Source organism: Coffea arabica, chromosome 6e (genome assembly GCF_036785885.1).
Source record: "Coffea arabica cultivar ET-39 chromosome 6e, Coffea Arabica ET-39 HiFi, whole genome shotgun sequence".
Taxonomy (NCBI): domain Eukaryota; kingdom Viridiplantae; phylum Streptophyta; class Magnoliopsida; order Gentianales; family Rubiaceae; genus Coffea; species Coffea arabica.
In genome coordinates, this window is record NC_092321.1 from 14173704 (window position 1) to 14192929 (window position 19226).

The window sequence follows — 19226 nt, forward strand, 5'->3', positions numbered from 1 at the left end:
ACCCTATAACTTAGTGCCATCTGCAATTTACAAATTCCATTCATAGTTAAGTTTCAAGAATCAAGGGTCAAAAGCAAAATCAGAGTAACAAGGAGATGAGTGAAGACTTTCAGCCAGGAAACATTACTCCCCTTCAGGAACATTACCTGCAGCAGCTCTATGAACTCGCATTAGCAGCACATACCGGACTTGCATTTGTCTTCATGCAAACTATCTAGTAAACTCAGGAAGCACAGCCACAACACACACACACAAACAGAGAGAGAAAGAGAAGCAGGTAAAAATGGTATCCTTTTAATTTCATTGATAAGGTTTTCCTCTATCACTATTGAATAGAATGTGCCAACATAAACCAATTCATGATTTCCCCCAAAACTGCAAGCACATAATTCCCCCCACGAAAGAAAAGAAAATATCAATAGCTCAATGGCCTGTCAGATCAATAGTATATTACACTCCCCATGTAGTACTCCGCTTCATCCAACCACCTATACCAGATCATTGTCCCACAAGTAAACCACAGGTCTGGCTGAATCTTGCCCTCTTTTTAACAAGCATCACAACAATACACCTTGGTCTACCTTGCCCCCGAGAGCATGCAAATGATTCTCCAGTCTCAAGTATTGGATACTCTCCTTGACTGGGAGTCGGATCCCGCGAGGCTTTAATTGCCAAAGCTTAAGCCAAGTCTCACTTGGAAATCTCAGAGCATTTGCCAGATTCCAAATTCAACCTTTAGCCAATATCTGTAAATTCTGGCAATATCAAATAATCATCCAACCCAGAAATGAACCCAGGAACATAGTCATGTGCAACCATATCTGAGCTGTCAGTTGCCATTGGAAGTTCAGGATTGATGTTAAAGGGAGAACTGACACAAAGGTCAGCCATTCCAATTTCAGCGCTGCTGGTTGATACCACATCATCTTTTACACAGAAATCACTGAGTACTGGATGGAGTACTGGATCAGCTGCAAAACTACGGGCATCACTAGATTCTGTAGTTGTCTTTCTCAATTTTGATCTGGACGACTTATTTGAATCAGAAACTAATAGCTTGTGTTTCCCCAGAGATTGTACTTTCATTGGAGTTCGAGACTTTGCATCCCCAACAGGGAAAGCCAAAGTAGCCCAACCAAAACTATCTTCAAGACAAGCTCTAGATGCAGCTCTGTAAAGATCCAAGAGTTACATATTAAGTTCTCAAAAACTATATAATATATTGCTTATAAATACACTAAATAGCAAGTGCTTAGTTGTCAATCAAAGAAAAAGTAAAAAGGGCAGCAACCTTATTTTCAACTTTGCATTTTTCTTTATTTTAGGTGATTTCATGAAACACAGGACTGCATTAATGAATAAGAAATAAACCCAAGGACAAAATTGACCGATCAAGAGATTAAGAGAGTGTTCGAAGACAAGGCTGAGGCCCCAAGAAAGATTTCATCCTAACATCTCATATACCATAAATAAAATGGCTTGAAAATAGCACAAATATTGGGGGTAAAAAAAAGAGTGATAGACACTTAATTTTCCCAAAACTGGCACTTGTCAATAATAGGTGCAAGAAAGAAAAAGGAAAGTTCCAGTGAAATTGTATGTGGCTCCAGGGTGACATGCAGTAAACATATTTAGTAAAAAACCGAAGAAAAACATTCCTGCTTTACTCCACAGGGTAGCAATAGCCATGTAGAGTTTGTTTGCTTCTAGGCAGTTGGATGATGCACTTGCAAATCATTGAATCGAGAATACAGCACAGCACATTAACTTAAGTTTTTATTATTAAAAGCAAGTAAATGTCTTGCTGCAATAAGCAATACCTGAACCGATTTTCTGCCAAATCCTGGAAAGGTTTGAGATGATTTTCTTGTCCAATGGTTTTTGAAGATGGTGGAGTCTCACGCCCAAGTATCGAAAGATTTACAACAGATGGAAGGTTTAATGTTGTATCATGCTCACCACCCAGTAATTGTAGCGTAACATCGAGTCTCTCTGAAACAACAGAAGCTTCATCCCTCTGCTTGGAGATAGGAACATTGTCATCCTTTTTAGCTGTGTGATCATCACAGAGAGCAGCTGCTACTAACTTACCAGATGCAAAAGAATTGGTGAATTTCATCGACTCCAACGATTCTCCACTGAAATCCCTGGAGACGACGTTCAACGGAGAGGTGACTGCCTTTCGATAAGAAGAGGAGGCATTTTGAGAAGGTGCAAGGTTGTGTCTGTTAGTCTTAAGAGATGAAAACCTCCATACAGAAGAAAGAAGGGCAAAAAAATGCTTTTGAATAAGAGGTTCAGCATCAGAAAACTGAGAAGCAACATCTAGCAACATCCTGGTATGGTCCTGACGCAAAAGGAGGACAGGGATTAGCTAAATCTAAACAAAAGCTTCTTCCATATTGACAAGGCAGAGTGCATTGACAATGCATTTTACTAAAGAAACTTGAGATAACATTTAAACCAAAAAACTGTAGGTAAAAAATGAGAGACTACAAAAAAAAGTAATACCATCTCCAATTGATGAAAGTTGACAATGTACTATAAAATGAATAATAGACCAAAAGAAGGCTAGATTTGCCATAACCAACAATACTTTTGAAGCAGCTCATTCAAATAATACACACCAAAAGAAATACACTCATTTGCAAAGTTTTCATGATGCTATAAATTCTTGTACAATCTCAAGACGCTATCTCCATGTAAAATGAGGCACAGAAATACCTGGAGAACAATGCATTGAACATATGTACACATAATGAAGGATAGAATGATGCAAGAATTTAAGGAAAAGCTCGACACTCAGTCTGCAGCAGCATTGAACCACATCATCAATTTCAAGGTATTGTACATCATTTGAAAAACCTTTAGCTTCATTATATCTCCTTATTTTACAAAATATCAAGGAATCTCATCCTATCAACAATTCTAAGGTCATAGCTGGGGTCCCTGATTCATGCTCTAAGCAAAGTGCAAACTGCGCTTTATCAGAATCCTGAGTTGTAAACAAGTTACCAGTCCAATTAGAGTCAAGAACATTAAGATTAGCACTTCTTAACCATTGCCACTTCAAATTTAAGTAGGCACAATAGCTAAAATTCAAAACCTCATAACTTTCCTACTGTAACTCATAAGCACAGACATTTATTAGGACAGAACATCACAGCATATATGTATACATAAGCATATGTGTGCATATAGCAGCTTAATGTCCAGGTAAAACATGATCCTTTCTGGGTATTTTAACCCACAACACAGTACTCAAATGCAGAAACAAGTATAAATAGACACACGTACTTTCAAAGTTGCTTAATTTGTGCAAAAAAAAGAGAGAAAAAAGCAGGTGGTGATTTCTTTTTGGCAACACATAAACCATACAACAATGACCAAGACACAGGTTATTGGAATGTGAAACATTGTCCTATTGAGATGCCTCACTCACAATTCTACTCTAGAATTTCTGCTAGTCCAAGCTGTTATTTTAGGCTTGACTAAGGAATCCACTTTTTAACATTTTATATGTGATTCTGTTCCAAATATTTTTTCCATGAGTACAGAGGGAGATTCATTGTTGAATGTGCTTACCTCAGTTACTTTAAGAAGACCCTTCCCAGAGCCAGTATTGCTGGCTTTGTCATTGTTCACAGGATCAGTGCTAGTCAAAACATATCTTTGAATAAGCTCCCTGAACCTCTCACAACAGTGGACAGGATATCGGTACCTGCCACGATAAAGCCCACCAGTAGACATACCATACAGCATTTCACTCACCAAGCTCCAATTTGCACCATACTCATGCACAGCAGCACATAGAATAGCATCCTCCTGAGGCGACCAAAAATCAGGGACAGGAAAACAATCTTTGGGCCACATATTCCCTTTCTTCTTAAGTTTCTCTGGTCTAATGGTCATAACCCGCTTCACAGGCATAGGGATGATTGAAACTTTCTTTCCGATCTTACTCCTGCTCACAGACTTAAGTTCAACATCAACTACTCTACTCTCACATTGCCTAGAATATTTGGTATCATTCTGCAGCTTTCCCAGCATGTTGGAGTCTAAAACAGAGGAGCACATCTCAGGAGCCTTCTTAAACTTCTTGGACTTCTTTGTGCTTCTCTCTTCATCAACCCATGGTGCTTGTTTACGTTTCTTCTCCAGCCTTCGACACGGAGACACATCACCAGAGGAAGTCATTTCATCATCATACAGAGATTCTCCATCAATAGACATCAGTTCCATCGCTGACTCCTCCTTAACGGCTTTGAACTCAGAAGCTAAAGCTCCTTTCTTCAGAGATTTGAACTTGGCTTTCTTTGTCTTTTTCTTTGACTTGGGTTTACGAACAGTTGATATCTGATTTCTGCATACCACACAGAGCTAGCTATATAACACACAATAATTTCCTAATACTGCAGTGACCACCTAGATACAAAGTGAGCTGGGGATAGATAGGAAAATTCTCAGCAGCATACTTACCTCACGGAATCAGAATACCCATATTCTGCAAGTTCCTTCTCTTTAGCTTCAGCTTCCAGTTCTTCCATCAACTACCAAGTATTTTTAAAACAACCTCATCAGTAGAATAAAGTAAAAATTGCAGGAAAGGCATGGTTTTGTGTGTCCCTACAAGCTGGAAAATCTACAATTGCTTTTCATTCAGGAAGTTTTCTATTTCGTTTCGCTTTTCTAGAGAGGTTATAAAAAACAAAAGTAATATTGGTGCCACTAACCTGATGCTGGGTCAAAGCCTCAACTTGCTGACGATACACCTCAGTTGCAAAATCAGCATCCCAACCTGATATTGGCAGGAATTTTGAGCATTAATACTACTATGACCTCAGACCATGCATTACTCATGTGATTCATCTACAAGCTACAACACCTAAGACTTGTTCAAGCATAAAAAGAGTCAGAAATTTGTTTAACTCAATAAAACATGAAAACAATAAAATGGAACATATAGGTGAGACATTAAGGCATAATACGCACAGTGTGTCAATGCATTGTTAAGGGATAATATGCATTGTGTCATGATTTCAAGCATTGTCAATGACTAAATTATAGGAAAGAGCTACTTACTTTCATATACAAAAGGTTCTTCATCATCCTCAATATCAGCTTCCATGTCTTCCTTCAACTTTTCAATGCGATCCAGCTCCCACTCCTTTTCCTCAAACTGCACTTGTGATTGTGTTGCTGTCTTATCTATGATTGGGTCCCACAACTCCATAAAGCGTATTGCATAGCGGTCAATTGGACGTAGCTGATTCTCAAAGGACAAAATTGTTTGTCCTGATGCAGCAGCAGCTGCAGCCATCTCTTTGACATCAGCGAGCATATCAAAATCATCTTCCTTACCAGCAAAGGTGATGGATCCACCTTCAACTGGTCCTTCAACATTCAATGCTGCCACACTGTCTTTATTTGATGCCGTAACCTGGCCATCATGCTCAGCAGGCTCATCAGTCTTTAGGTCCTCCTCATTGCCAAATTCTTCTTCTTCCAATCTCCCAATAGCTTCTTCAGTAAATTCTTGATTCTCCACAGCCTCTTCCTGTTCAACCTTCTTCAGTGCCATGTAGTCTGCTTCATCTTCAGCATATTTCAGAGCTGCCTCAACATCAGCATTAGAGAGAGGAACCTCAGAACTTTCATTGCAATTGTCCTCCTTTTGCTCGTTCTCTACTGAAATTTTTTGATGGCCAGTAAACAGTTCCATTGGATCCAGCTTTTTAAAAAATTCAGTGTTATAACCCCCACTCTGGATAACCAAATCATCGAGAACACGTTTCTGATTTGCCTTCTTTAATATATTTTCTTCAATGGTGCTCTCGCTGATTAACCGATATATGTGTACTTCACGTGTCTGTCCTATTCTATGACAACGATCTTGAGCCTGTTGATCCATAGCAGGATTCCAGTCGCTATCATAAAAGATAACTGTATCTGCCCCGACTAAGTTAATGCCGACACCACCACTACGGGTTGATAAAATGAAGAGGAAAATTTTTGGATTAGTGTTGAACCGCTGCATCAATGTTTGCCTCTCTTCTGGCTGAGTAGAGCCATCTAAACGCATGTATGTGTAACCATACAAGTTAATGAAAGCCTCCAAAACATCAAGCATCTTTGTCATCTGGGTAAAAATTAATGCCCTGTGACCTTCTAATTTTAGACGCCTAAGCAAAAGTGCAAGCTCCTGCAACTTGCCACAGTCAAACTGTATAAGACGTCTATCAGGGAAATAGACTTGCCTTCGGACAACTGCAGGCCGCAAAGGAGTGAGAAGAGGAGACAGAACCTCCGAGCATCTTTCCTTGAAAGTCGGTTGAATAAACACAGAACTTCCACCTTTACTGCACCAGCAATCTGGGGTTGGTGCACGGGCAGCAGGGATAGCAAACATGAAACTCTCCACCTGATCAACCATTTTATGAAATCGTTCAACAGGTGATAGTACAATGTCAGCCAGCTTCGATGAATATGAGTAAGACAAGGGATTAGACTTCTGATCATGAATTGCATAGACAGGATTTTTTATGGTGACAAGTTCCTGTAAACCTGTTGAGTAAATAGGTTTCCTCCTGCACCTTAAAGAATTCCACCAAGCAATAGATGCTGCCCGCTCCTTTGCTTCTCTCTGTCTCTCCTTCGTAAGTGCCTTCTGGATCTCCTCAAAAATGTTCATCCCATGAAACTTCTTATGCTTATAAGCATGCCCAACTTCTCCACAAACTTGGTTAACACGACCCTCAATCAAGCTTGAGGGGGTAGCAATAGCTTGAATATCTTCACTCTCCCAAGATGACATGCAGTTATCCAGATGTGTAAATGAAAGCCCTAAATCACCAAGGTCCACCGTGGAAAATGGGCGAGGTGTAAGCATTGCACAAACAGATGAGCTTAACTGCAGATCAATGCCAGTCATATCAAAGGAACTGACAATTGGACGGCCTTCAAATAAATCAGGATGGTTGCAAACTTTGCGAAGTTGCATTATGACACTAATCATCCCAAAAAAATTTGAACTAGCAAGGGTTGCTTGGGTCTCTGAGCTAGCAATGAAATCCTCATACAAGTTCCGCTGCCTCTTTGACAGTCTACAATAGATGACATGTTCATACTTCATTGGAAGCTGCTTCTCTACATCCCTCTTCAACCGACGTAATATAAAGGGTCGAAGAACATTGTGCAACCGATCGACAACCTCTTTATTAACTTTTTCTTGTCCCTCAACCATCCCAGATATGGGATTACTAAACCAGTCCTTAAATTCTTGATGAGATTGAAAAATGTGGGGCATCAAGAAATGCATTAAAGACCATAATTCCATAAGATCATTCTGCAAGGGGGTACCAGTTAAAAGAATGCGCCGTTTTGAGTTGAAATTCAAAAGCGTCTGCCATCTTTGTGACTTCCAATTTTTTATCAGATGAGCTTCATCTAAAATCAAGTATTTCCACTTCTTCCGCTTGAAAACTTTAGCGTCCTGTATAACAAGTCTGTAAGTTGTTATACAAACATGAAAAGAATTTGGTTTTAACCACCCTTGCCTCTTTATTCTTCGCTCTTTAGCACTTCCAAAATACGTCAATATTTTGAAAGCAGGACACCATTTAAGAAACTCCGTTTCCCAATTGAGCATGACGCTAGTTGGAACAACAATGAGATGAGGGCCCCATATCCCCTTCTCACATGCTAGGTGAGCTAGCAGAGCAATTGTCATAATAGTCTTTCCCAAGCCCATCTCATCAGCCAAAATCCCATTAAGTTTCTTCTCATACATGGTAACAAGCCAGTCCAAGCCAATATGTTGATACTCACGAAGAGGATACTTGAGAAGAAAAGGGAATTTCGTACGCACTTTCGTTGTTGAGAATGTATTACCCGTGGGTTGTGCCGATCTAGCAGCAGCAGCTGCATCAGCAATTATGTCTGCACTTTCGCCCTCTTCTCCAGCTTTTGCTACATATTCAGTTTCTGGTTCTTCTACCTCAGAGCAAGCAGCAGGCTGAAATGCACTAAAATTATCTTCTCTGTTTAAAGATACTTTAAGCTCCTTCAACTCACGATCCTTGGGTTCAGGTGAATCCATAAAATTCTCAGAAGCAGAAGCATATTCAGATCCAGTGTCATCATGCTCATCTTTCTCAGAGTCCCAGTCCTAACAAGAAAAATTCAAGCCATCAGAATAATCTCAAAGATATAACAGTCACTTCAGAAAAACTGAAGCGAGAAATCCACACCATACCTTTTTATACCTTGCAAGCAGATCTTCTATAGGAATTTCACTCTCTTTCTGCAATAGCGCAATCTGAAAAATAGCCATTTAATACATTAAATCAAACCAAACTCAACATTTGATATATCAACTAATAAATGGAAACCAGAACACTGGTCTACAAGGATTAGATTATTGGAAAAGTATTTAAAAAAAAAACTAAAATGGAGCAGTGATTGAGCTGTTCTTGCCTCATTTGGGGCATCATTGGGTTCCGCCTTGGCTAGTTCTTCCTCTTCTAACAGGGTTGTCTCATCATCCTGAAGTCAATGTGAAACATAATCTCAAAAAAACCAATCATTTTAAAATCCCAAAATCAAGATTGGTGACTGATCAAGAAGATATACTCTAATTAACAAAGGCAAAAAGTACAATTACCAAATAACCCAAAATTTCACAAAAAAATGCACATCAATAAGACACTAGTAACTAGTAAAAATGCACATCATTTCAACGGAGTAGGAACCTCTATTCTGATTCAACACGCCGTATTTAATGTGCCACTAATTGAACATGAATACACAACAATTATTGATGTCATGGGCCCTGTCCTCAACAAAGACGCATAAGAAGTGCAAATGGAAGGACAATACTCCATAAGGCTCATTAACTATCAGACCAAGTCTAACTTATTAAAGTAGCAGCAGAAATTTAAGGACTCATTTTTAACCAATACTTCCCTGCATCTCTTTGACATAACATGCCCTAGAGCACATCCTATTATCACACCCAGGAGCACATCCAACAAACAGAACTTGTTGGTTCCCTAAACTGGCAGTTCTATCATCTATGTCTTCATCTACCTCCTACATGGAAGACCTTGCACATCATCCTTAAAAGTATCATCTCTCTCCAACCCACCTTTTGTACTACATCCACATGCACATCACATCCAATCTTCAATATTCACCAACCCACGCAACCTCTAAATGCATAACACAGCTCCCATGGCCATACCTTTTGGTAACTTCCTTCATACAGTTAGGAAGCTGATGTAATTCTATGAGAAACCATAAAATTTTCCATAAAGAATGATATGTTCTACTATCTACTTCCTTTCCAACTCAAGAGCTCTTGCTCACTGCAGGTTGCTTTATGTTCTAAAAATCATTCCTCTGAAAAACCAATTACATCTCACTACCTGCAAAACCTCCTCAAGAATCACCAATAATTTTCTTAGTAGTGTATTTGCTACCTTAAAGCTAAGTGGATGGAGTCTCAAAGAACACACAAATACACACTACTACACATCCAATTTAAAAAAAAAAACGTCTTTTTGATAATGAAAGGTTTACCATAAAATCGTCTTTTTCCTCTCCTGTACCAATGTCAAAATCTTCATCATCCTGCACATGAAAGAGGATATAACAGATTTAGCTCTATAATCGGCGAGCTACAAAAGTAAGGTGATCTTTAAATAATTTCAGCCACACACTTCAATCACCATCAAACATATGAAGCAAAGCAGAGAGGACACATGACAGAAAAAAAAGAGCTATACTTAAACTTCAATAAAGCTTCTGTACAGGAAAACACCTTTTGGCCAATAATGGAGTTTAATATCGTGTTTCAGAAAGAAAAAGTAATATAACGGTGACCATTAACGAACCAAGAGCACCAGAAATGGTTATAACCTAGAGCAGCTCTAAAAAAAATGAAACACTAACCAAATTTCACAACAGCTTGATAACCTTTCTTCCAATATTAGTGACCAAGGTGAAAAAGATCAAATACTTAGAAACCTTGTATACACTCAGCTTTTGTCTATACCCTATCAAGAAAAAGATAACAGAAGTCTGAAACCTATTCATTCTTCATAAAGTAACTGCAATCCCTATACAGATTAAATCTCTAAGAATGGCCATTTGACAAGATCCGCCAGGTGTAGTCAATTTACACTTTTAAAATTGAACAGCACCAAGCTCAACCTTCAACTTGATGGTGAAACTCACCCCACACTACCATGTAAAGACATCCACCCATCAACCTTTCTGCATCCTAATTTAACACAGCCTTCAAATTGACCATGTACTTGCAAATAGTACAGGTCCTAGATGTTCCATAACTGATACAATAATTGAAACATCAAAACAGTAGAAAACTACTGCAAGTACAATCCAGAGAGATTATCATTTCCAATCTTTACCTGTTCATCACTATAATCATCCAAAATGCACTGTTTCTCCCAGTCTTGAAATTTATTTGGAGTTCTTACTCTGTGCACTTGAACATCCAAAAAGTGATTGTTGGAATTGTGTAAAAAGCCATTACTCCCAACCTGTAATATAGAGCGAAAACATTAAGTTGAGCGAAGAGATAGCTCAACAATTCATTACAATAACCACAAGCACATACAACTTACACAACGACGACCAGGAGATACTGGTGAGCTGCTTCTACCATTTGCTGACACAGTACCAATTTCGTTCTCTTTGCCTGTATTGTCTTAATAAAAATCCAAAATGAGAAGGTAACTATAGCCAATAAAGCAGAAAGCCAATTACTATAGACACTCACCATTTTCAACTGGCCCATTAGCTCCAGTAGCAACAGCGGTTTGCTCTGGACTAGCTTTTCTGCTGACTGAAAATTTGTATTAATTAGAAATTGCAAATTGCATAAATTAGGTTTTTTTTTGAGGGGGTCCTACTGAATGTTTTCTAACTAGGGCATGATAACAAAAATCAGTATTGAACCATAGAGAACAAGAATAGGAGGAGGGTAGATATTAAGACAGAGAATTCTATTGTCTCTTGTGCTCTCCCCCCTCCCCCGCCCAAACAACACACACCCTCTATATTACACAGAGAGATACATAGCTCTAGTTTTATTCTGATTTCCCTCTGTCAGGGTACCAATCTGGTTATCGTTTTCTGCAATAATTTCATGGAGCTACTTTTCTCATTCCAAAACCACAAAAGTTACCCTCCGCTGCAATAACTTCTTTGCAAGCTCTCAGGTGCTTATAATGCCTTATTGTCAAAATAAAAACACATCTCATCAGACAAGGTTAAGGCCTCTGAATAAGGGCTCATTCTCGTCCCCTTTAGAATTTCCAAAATTCAATCATGGTGAACCATCAAAATCAACAAAAGCTTCTCTTTGGTAGATGCTCAGTTTTGGCTCTCTTGGTATTAAAAAATAAAAAATCTAGATGCAAAAAGTAAAAGATAAAAAAATAAAAAATCAAATCAAATCTATAATCAGGATAAATAATCAACCAAGAACAAGCCTTAAGAAGTATAGGTTCTATCAGGAAGAACCAAGAGCAGTAGTACATGTAAGAAACTCAGATTCTAGATTAGAAACAAGGATTGTTGTTTGCAAAAGGTAAGACCACTTGTCCTTTAAAATTTGGCATTGTCAAGAACGTCAATGATCAGCAGTTTAGAACCAACTTCAACAGAGAAGTAATCATAGACGTGGCCAGAGCCGTGAATAGATCCTAGATTGGTCCAATAAAACTTGCTATGAACAATTACCTCAAACAGATTCACAACGCTCAAGAGCACACAAGAGGGCAGGCCTACTTAGGTTATGCTACTAAGCATTCAAAGGACAAATAACTCTCAAGTTATCATGACAAGATGAGGTATAAATCATGCAAGGCTATAATCTTAGCTTTTGTAGTTGATGGCTCCAAAGATTCATGATAAGGATTAATACATGATATGCCACATAAATTCCCCTTGAATTGAAGCTTAAATTCCAGCATTAAACTTAACCGTCTGGCTAGTTACGCTTCTATAATAAGGGCAGGTGAAGTTACAGAAAATGCAAGAAAGCAAAGATATCTTGACAAAAGATCTAGTAAATTAGGAATACCTCTCTCCTCATAGCGTTTAAGAAGCTCCTCCAGAGGAAGATCTATTTCATCTTGTAAAGCTGCTAATTCTTCTTCCCTTTCTTCTTTGGTTATGAGAGCCTCATCCTGCTCAATAGTATGCTCATCATCTTCCTAAAGCAGTATCACCACACATGGAAACAGTTTCATAAGTGCACAGATGCGCTGAATAAATACCAGAATGTAGCATCAAAATCAACAAACAGCAATCATAACTTTTACTAGCTTCAAAAGTCTCAATTTTATTAACCAAAAATAAGTATAGCACCGGCATCGCACATAAACATGTCTCAATTGTCAATAGTATGGCAGAATTGCAGACAACCCACACATTATAACAAAGTTGTATATGAGTATGCACCTATATAAAGTGCTCAGTCAATATTTTGGTTTCCCCTGGTTCAGAGCAAAATGCTGCCAAAGAAAGATTAAAACTTTACAAAAATTGTAGTGCATTACAAATAGATGAAACAAACGCATCTGATGATGCAGCCACCTATAAGTAGTTAACCAACCCCCCCCCCCCAAAAAAAACAACCCAAAAAAAGAACCCCTTCTTCCACCACATAATAACACTTTCTGGATACCTATGCTCAAATTCTTGAAAGATTAAGCACAAGTAGCTGTATCAAAAGGAAATGCCTAGTACTCAGGTATGAATGGTACATGGATGACAAAACCAAATATAAGGAAACGTAAACGGCAATAAGACCGAACACCAATTTAACAAAATGCTTAAAGAACAGAAAGAGGCTGCAAGATGTCATGGTTTGTTCAACACACAGTTAACTATTTCCTAGAATCCGTCCATATCACAGTGAAGATTCCCAAATAGAAAGTATAGACAACATCACAAAGAAACAGAAAAAATAAAATAAAATAAAAAACCTTACCGATTCATCCTCAGAGTCCATATCATAATCCCCATCTATATCTGGTCCATTTGATTGAGATTCTATCAATATTACTCAAGTAAGGTACTGCACAAGGTCATCATAAGATGTAACCCAACAGAGAACATAATACGAAATCTTCTTACCAATATTCGGTTCAGCACTTCCCCTGTCATAGTCACCTTCTTTGTACTCGATCCTCATTCGTTCTTGCGGTGAACTCGAGTCCAATTTGCAATGACCTGGAGAGCTAACAAGGTTCTCTGCCAGCATTGTTGAGTACCTGAAATTTCAAGCATTGATACATCATTTTTATCTTGCAGTGACGGGCACAACCAGAAAAATATGAAAAGGGAATGCTATTGTTCCTGATCTATAGGGTTACCAGAAAGCAGGCCCCAACGTACCTTTCGGTTTGCCCAAGGAGGAACTCAAGTTGTTTATCAAGTGCCTTTTTCTTCTTCTCATCAAGCTCCAACTGATGCTTGTAAAGAACCTAAAAACATAAAGTTAAAAGAATTTTTCAAGCAATTTCCAATAACTCTGAGACGCTTAGTGGAAGAAATTGACCAAATATTCATTTTACCAGCTTCTCTATTTTCAACCAAAATTTCTTCACGTCTTTAGAAATGTTGAGTGCAACTTTTTTCAACCTATGCTCTTCTTCCTGGTAACATTCATGGACATAATTATATGACTATCAAATCAGTGTGAACCACAAAAGATAAAGAGAATTTGATTTTGCTACATTTATTAGTATAAATACAGTTTAATGTAGAAACACAGAACCTTCACTCTCTTCTCTCCTCTTGTAGCCTGCTCCAACATACCCTTGCTGGCTCTGATTGCAACCTTCTTTGCCTGTGCCAATTTCCACTTTCTCTCTGACTCAAAGTCCTGAATGATACATTTGTTAGTGTAAGGGAAAAGTCAAAGTATAATTTATCACTTACAAAAATTTTGCTGAATGAAGAATTCACTCCAAAAAACAAAAAGAGACGCTACCTTTGACAACCAAACCATCTCCTCCAAAACATGATCCCAATGTGTTTTAGGACGCCGAGGTTCTTTTGGAGCTTCAAGCGCCTATCAATATGAAATACATCAATGAATTGCTGCGCGCATCAGACTTCCATAGAAAAAATATTCAACAAACTTTGTGTGCTGAATCTTAAACCACAAGATTATATACCACCTCAAAGAACCAGAATCTCTCTCTCTCTCTCTCCCCCTATTTTTAATGGAATGCGGCAAATTAAGTAGACCATCAATTATACTGAAGCATGACTTCAAGCTACTCAATTTTGACTCCACAAAAGATACTAATTCCTTCATAACAGTTTTGTTTAAGTCAGCTCAAATGAATCAAAACAAATGCTAAAAGCACCATACAAATACGTCAGAATGGTGCAATTACAGAAAGACGTCACTGTCAAACAGAACACAGAATTTGAAATACAGAAGTATAAAAGAAAAAAAAACTTAACTGTCAAACCAACTATTTGATGGGCCATGACAGTCTAACATATATAATTCTGGATGGATTTGAAATTTGAAGTGACAAAATGTTTCGGATTTAAATACACGATATATTCTACATTATGTAAAACTCAACTCCGTGATCTGCAATACAATTTGGGCAGCATCCACTGAAGAAAGGAAACAAAGCCAAGTTCACATTCATTAAGTAGTTAATCTCTCAATAACTCAAGTTTGAGTCCCAGTTCATTTGTAACTCTTGTGAGTTGCTACGATACAAGAAAGGAGCATTTTGAGTTACTGACTACATTTGTCTACAGTCATTTATTTACCAATGTAATCTCATAATAAAGAACAAGATTTTGTCATATGATTGTAAGCTTAAAGAGATGTAATAAGATGGGAAAAGGTTGCCCTTGTTTTTGTGCAGTTAGATTACATTTAAGCTGCAAAACTTCAGTTGTGCAGGGCCCACAGCAACCAGTTCAAGTAGCACATCAATCAATTTCGCAATGAAATTGACTATTACAATGTAGAACTCCTTTAGAATGTGTGCTTGCTTGTAGGTACGAGATAAGTAGTACATTGATAAAGAAAGAGTAATAAAGGAGTATCAGAAGCTCGATATAAGATATACATCCACTGCCAACAGATTAGATGTAACAGTGAAGGGCCTCAAACAAGAGAGTTCTTTTCTCTTACTTTCTGCCGCCTGGCTCGCGTTTCATGGTCAAGCTTAGACCTGGGACCTTTGGAGGCCATGAGTATCCTTAGATCCCTATGTCATACTCAAATCCTGCACACAGAAAAAAAGAAAATTCAGATGAGTTTGACTGCATGACATCCACATGATAAAAAATAAACATTTCGATCAATACACGTCTCCAAAAAAAAGGTAAGATGATCAAAAACCCAAGATAAAGCCTCAGATGAAATAATCTAATCATAAGTTCGATCTTCCAACTTGCAGTTAAATGTAATTAATTATAATGGTCACAAGTAAGAAGATAGCTTCCTGTGGTTTTGTTCCACTAGCATATCTAAGTTCCTCCCCAAACTACTGCCAAAAGTTAATTACACCAAGACAGCTTAGATATCTTGATTGCTTTAATTTTAGCAACAAAGTTGCAGGTTCATATAAAAGATTGATTTTGCCTTCTGAAGATCCTATCTGACAATGAAGTGCAAATTATTCAAAATTAGGCAGGTGATCCTCCTGGTTAAGAGTCAAATATACAGAATAACCAAAAAGAAATCAGCTTACATCCATAAATAAGTAGCCAAATAACAGAACAGAATCGCCATGGTGGTAGATTTTTTCAATGGTGTAAAAAAAAAATCATTAAAGTCAGGACAAATCGTGCTGATCTTTACTTTCTACTCAAAAAACATGGCAAAGAGAAAAGATAAACGTTTTTCAACATTTCAAGTTTCAATTTCCCATCAACTAGGAATCCGAGCTGATTAAAATAAATTAAGTCCAAAAATACCAAGGAGTGACCAGGACTTTTCTCGTGATATGTCGCCAGGAAAGGTATAGGTGGGTTCATTAACTCATAGGGAAATGTATTCAAGGATTGAAGTCTCAAGGTACATCTTATGAACATAAACTAGATTTGAAGTAATATGAAATATTTCTCAATGCAGGGGCATGGGTGTTATTTAACAAAAGGAAGAATTGTCCTGAAATTACTTAACAAAAATTTCTAAGCGACTACATGGGCATAAGCTGTCAACATTGGTTGCACAGTGTTTTATATCAATTTATTTGTAAAGATTGAAGGACGGTGAATCAATATGGTACCAAATCCAATGTTCATACTACAGAAGGTAACCCAATTAAACTGGAAGTTTTTCTAATTAAAAAAAAAGGAAAAAAACCACATTTGGGCAGGGGGCATGGGAGTTAAGAGGGTGAACCTGGTTAGAGAGTGTGCTGCTTGGTAACAAACCTGGCTTGACAATTAACTCAGGAGTTACTTAACTCTATTTGCAAGATTCAAGGCAAGAACCACTTACAATTTAAAGTACCATGGAAAACATCCTTAGATCAACTAAATCTTTACATCTCATGTCATGTAACTATATTGACTCACTACTAAGAAGAAAATCCATGAAACATCACTCAAGAAAACTACCATTTGCTCAGTCACTCTCTTTGATAGTGCAAAGAATTATTACTTCCGTTCAAGAATTATAAACTGGGTAAACATAAAACTAAAATATATATATCTCTACCTCAGGGACGCAAACCTCAAAATGAGGTTGTTAGTAGTCCCTTTACCAAATGATTTATGTTTTCAACTTTTAAAAACTAATTCAATTCTACCTATATCGCTGTTCCCCTATCTGGATCAAATAAATAACCATTTAACTTCAAGCATATGTCCTTACAATGCCCATTTAGATAAAGTTAGTCATTCATGTTCTAAAGACCAGGCTTCACAGAAAGAACAAAAAAGCAAATCAAAACAAGATCCGGGCAAAAATTAGTTGGACTTGTACAATAGTCAGTGGCTAAATTGTTTCACATAAAAGAGCATTGCTTTCAACAGGCATCATAGCCCCCTAGTTACCATCCTTATATCAAATTTTCACTCCCTAAATCTCTGTTGAGATAGAGCAAGAGATTATTACTTATTAAGAAGAAAAAGAGCCCTGCTCTAGAGAAATATTGAAAGTAGTTTGTTCCCAATACCTGCACCTTAACATCCTGTAAGCTATAGTAAACAAACAATCACTTTACAATGTTTAACTGCATCATGTAATCATTTTCCCTCACAATATGCCATCCTAAATTCAATCAGCATCATTTACAGGAGCAACTGTATTGGAGAAAGCCGAGAGAGATCTTAGCTGAAGTGACTAGATAAATGTATATTACCCAAAAAAAAAAATCACTTTCCATGTGTATTTACAGGGCAACACATATATGTCAAAACCTAGTGACAAGAGACTATCAAAGTCACATCTCAAGTTTCCATCTTTGCCAGGTTCCAGCAATCAAAATGACTGGAAGAACAAGTTTGTCACTGCAATCTTATATCTTACATCCAGCATTCAGATCATGAATGATTCAAGCACATTTTCTCAGATAGCAAATCTAATCTTCAAAGCACAAATCTGTGAAAGAGAACAACAAAACATACAGAATCCAATCAATTCCATCACGACCCGCTTCAGGTTTGCAAGATTGTCACATTACTTGATAAGGCAAAAACAGAAAGGAAACAACATTTTCTCCACAATATGCTGCCTTTTTACATCTTACTCCTACAGGTTGCAAATGCTGCTTAAGAAAGAAATCCACAATTCATAGCAAGTACTCACTCTAAGTGCCAGAATAGTGGGAGAAGAAAAAGTGGACAGAAAAGGTTGAGTGGTATTCAATGTGAACCTTGGTTGGCCCATATACAGTTCACATTATAGCTGACTTTAAATTTTTGTAAATAACACATAGTGTATTGTATTTTAATGTCGAAAGCACCCAGCTGTGTCGGTTGCATGTCATTGATACACCCAGACAAATTTTGAAATTACCATCTTCTCCATCTAAATGAGATAAAGAGACCGAGCTCCGGCTCAAGAATTAGACAATGAAACACACGCTCGCAGGAATCGGATATAGGCCAAAGGTTAAGGGCTAAAAAGGGTGCGAATGTCCATCTTCATCAGCAGAAATAATTCTAACGCAGTATATGTCGTGCACCTATTTCTCTCTTAAGGACTCAAAAAATGAGACATGTATCCACAAGTCAAAACTCTAGCTAGGGTTTCACATATTAACCCCAAAAAGAAAAAATAGAAAAAAGGAAACAACTTCAGCTTCTCAATCAAAGCTTCAAACTCCCAAAAGAAAAATTGAATTTAACGTGCATGTCACACTAGCAAACTAACAGCTCACAGCCAAAGTCTCCCACTTCATCCCGAATAAACAAAAACAAAAACTAAGAAAAACTAACAAATTCACATAATATTTACATGCATAAACAGAATAATGAGAGCAAAAGAAAACAAAACAAAATGAAAACACAGTGACGCTTACCATCTAAAGGATTCGTCGATGAATAAAAATAGAGAAAAAAGATAAGCTTTTCAGCTCTCCACGAACGCCGACGCCGCCGCCACTGATGGGTGGAAAAAGCGCGCGCGAGGCGCCCAATGTCGAGTATAAATTGATACAAATAAACGTGAAACAGATAGGAAGAGATCTACAGGGGAAGAAAAACGAAAGATTTTTCTAGTTCGTGAGAAGCTCTTCCTTGAAAGAGTCGCCGGTCTCCGGGGCGTTTTAGGGTTTTCAACGAGAGAAGAAGAGACAGTCTGTCCGGGTTTAAGCGCCGATGAATTCCGACGAGTCTTTGCTCAGATCCGATTTTATACAATCTATTTTTTTAAATGATATAAAAATAAATAGTTTAGGAAAAAGAGGTCTCTTTGGGTTGCTTGTGGGGCTTTTGTTTCCCAATTTTTTTCTTTTTTTCTTTCTCTTGAGGATCTTTTTTTGGAAGTATTATACTGTATTAGAAATAGTATGCACTTTGTACGGGTTAAAAAATATATATATAGTATGCGCTGTTGACGGTGATGAGGTGTGGAGATGAAGGATCATCAAAATTATCATGGATAAGTGGTTTGGTGGAGGGTTCTGATTGAAGTTCCGGGGTTGATCGAACGGTTGAATTTTTATGACCTGAATATGGGAAACTGCAGCTGTAATTTACTA

The 19226-nt window shown here is 37.7% G+C and overlaps 1 protein-coding gene across 3 annotated transcripts; it reads right to left on the reverse strand.

Annotated features, from left to right (window-relative positions):
* Nucleotides 1-272: 272 nt before the first annotated feature.
* LOC113696429 (protein PHOTOPERIOD-INDEPENDENT EARLY FLOWERING 1-like) lies at nucleotides 273-18882 on the reverse strand. Of its 3 annotated transcripts, none has more exons than XM_072055384.1 (21): nucleotides 18546-18882; nucleotides 15203-15296; nucleotides 14027-14107; nucleotides 13811-13918; nucleotides 13608-13688; nucleotides 13429-13517; nucleotides 13168-13304; nucleotides 13022-13062; nucleotides 12110-12242; nucleotides 10802-10867; nucleotides 10647-10729; nucleotides 10431-10562; nucleotides 9580-9630; nucleotides 8476-8544; nucleotides 8255-8317; nucleotides 5083-8167; nucleotides 4734-4798; nucleotides 4480-4550; nucleotides 3586-4363; nucleotides 1821-2347; nucleotides 273-1171 (listed from the first exon to the last, which is right to left on the reverse strand). In XM_072055384.1, the coding sequence occupies exons 2-21, from the start codon at nucleotides 15260-15262 to the stop codon at nucleotides 736-738; spliced, it is 6156 nt and encodes a 2051-aa protein (XP_071911485.1). In that variant the 5' UTR covers nucleotides 15263-15296; nucleotides 18546-18882; the 3' UTR covers nucleotides 273-735. The 3 variants fall into 3 exon arrangements, with proteins under 3 accessions (XP_071911485.1, XP_027071645.2, XP_071911484.1); XM_027215844.2 differs by having other exon boundaries at nucleotides 10647-10720; nucleotides 13022-13083; nucleotides 18546-18845; XM_072055383.1 differs by having other exon boundaries at nucleotides 712-1171; nucleotides 13022-13083; nucleotides 18546-18684.
* Between the last annotated feature and the right edge of the window lie 344 nt (nucleotides 18883-19226).

What these genes read in the sequence shown, in the direction of transcription:
- LOC113696429 (XM_072055383.1), bottom strand. Translation starts at nt 15,262, where the DNA reads ATGGCCTCCAAAGGTCCCAGGTCTAAGCTTGACCATGAAACGCGAGCC. An exon ending in AGGAAAAAGACGATTTTATG is followed by an intron (nt 8,545 to 9,579) that starts GTAAACCTTTCA and finishes CATTGACTTCAG; the next exon opens with GATGATGAGACAACCCTGTT. An exon ending in TTGGCAGAAAATCGGTTCAG is followed by an intron (nt 1,172 to 1,820) that starts GTATTGCTTATT and finishes GGATCTTTACAG; the next exon opens with AGCTGCATCTAGAGCTTGTC.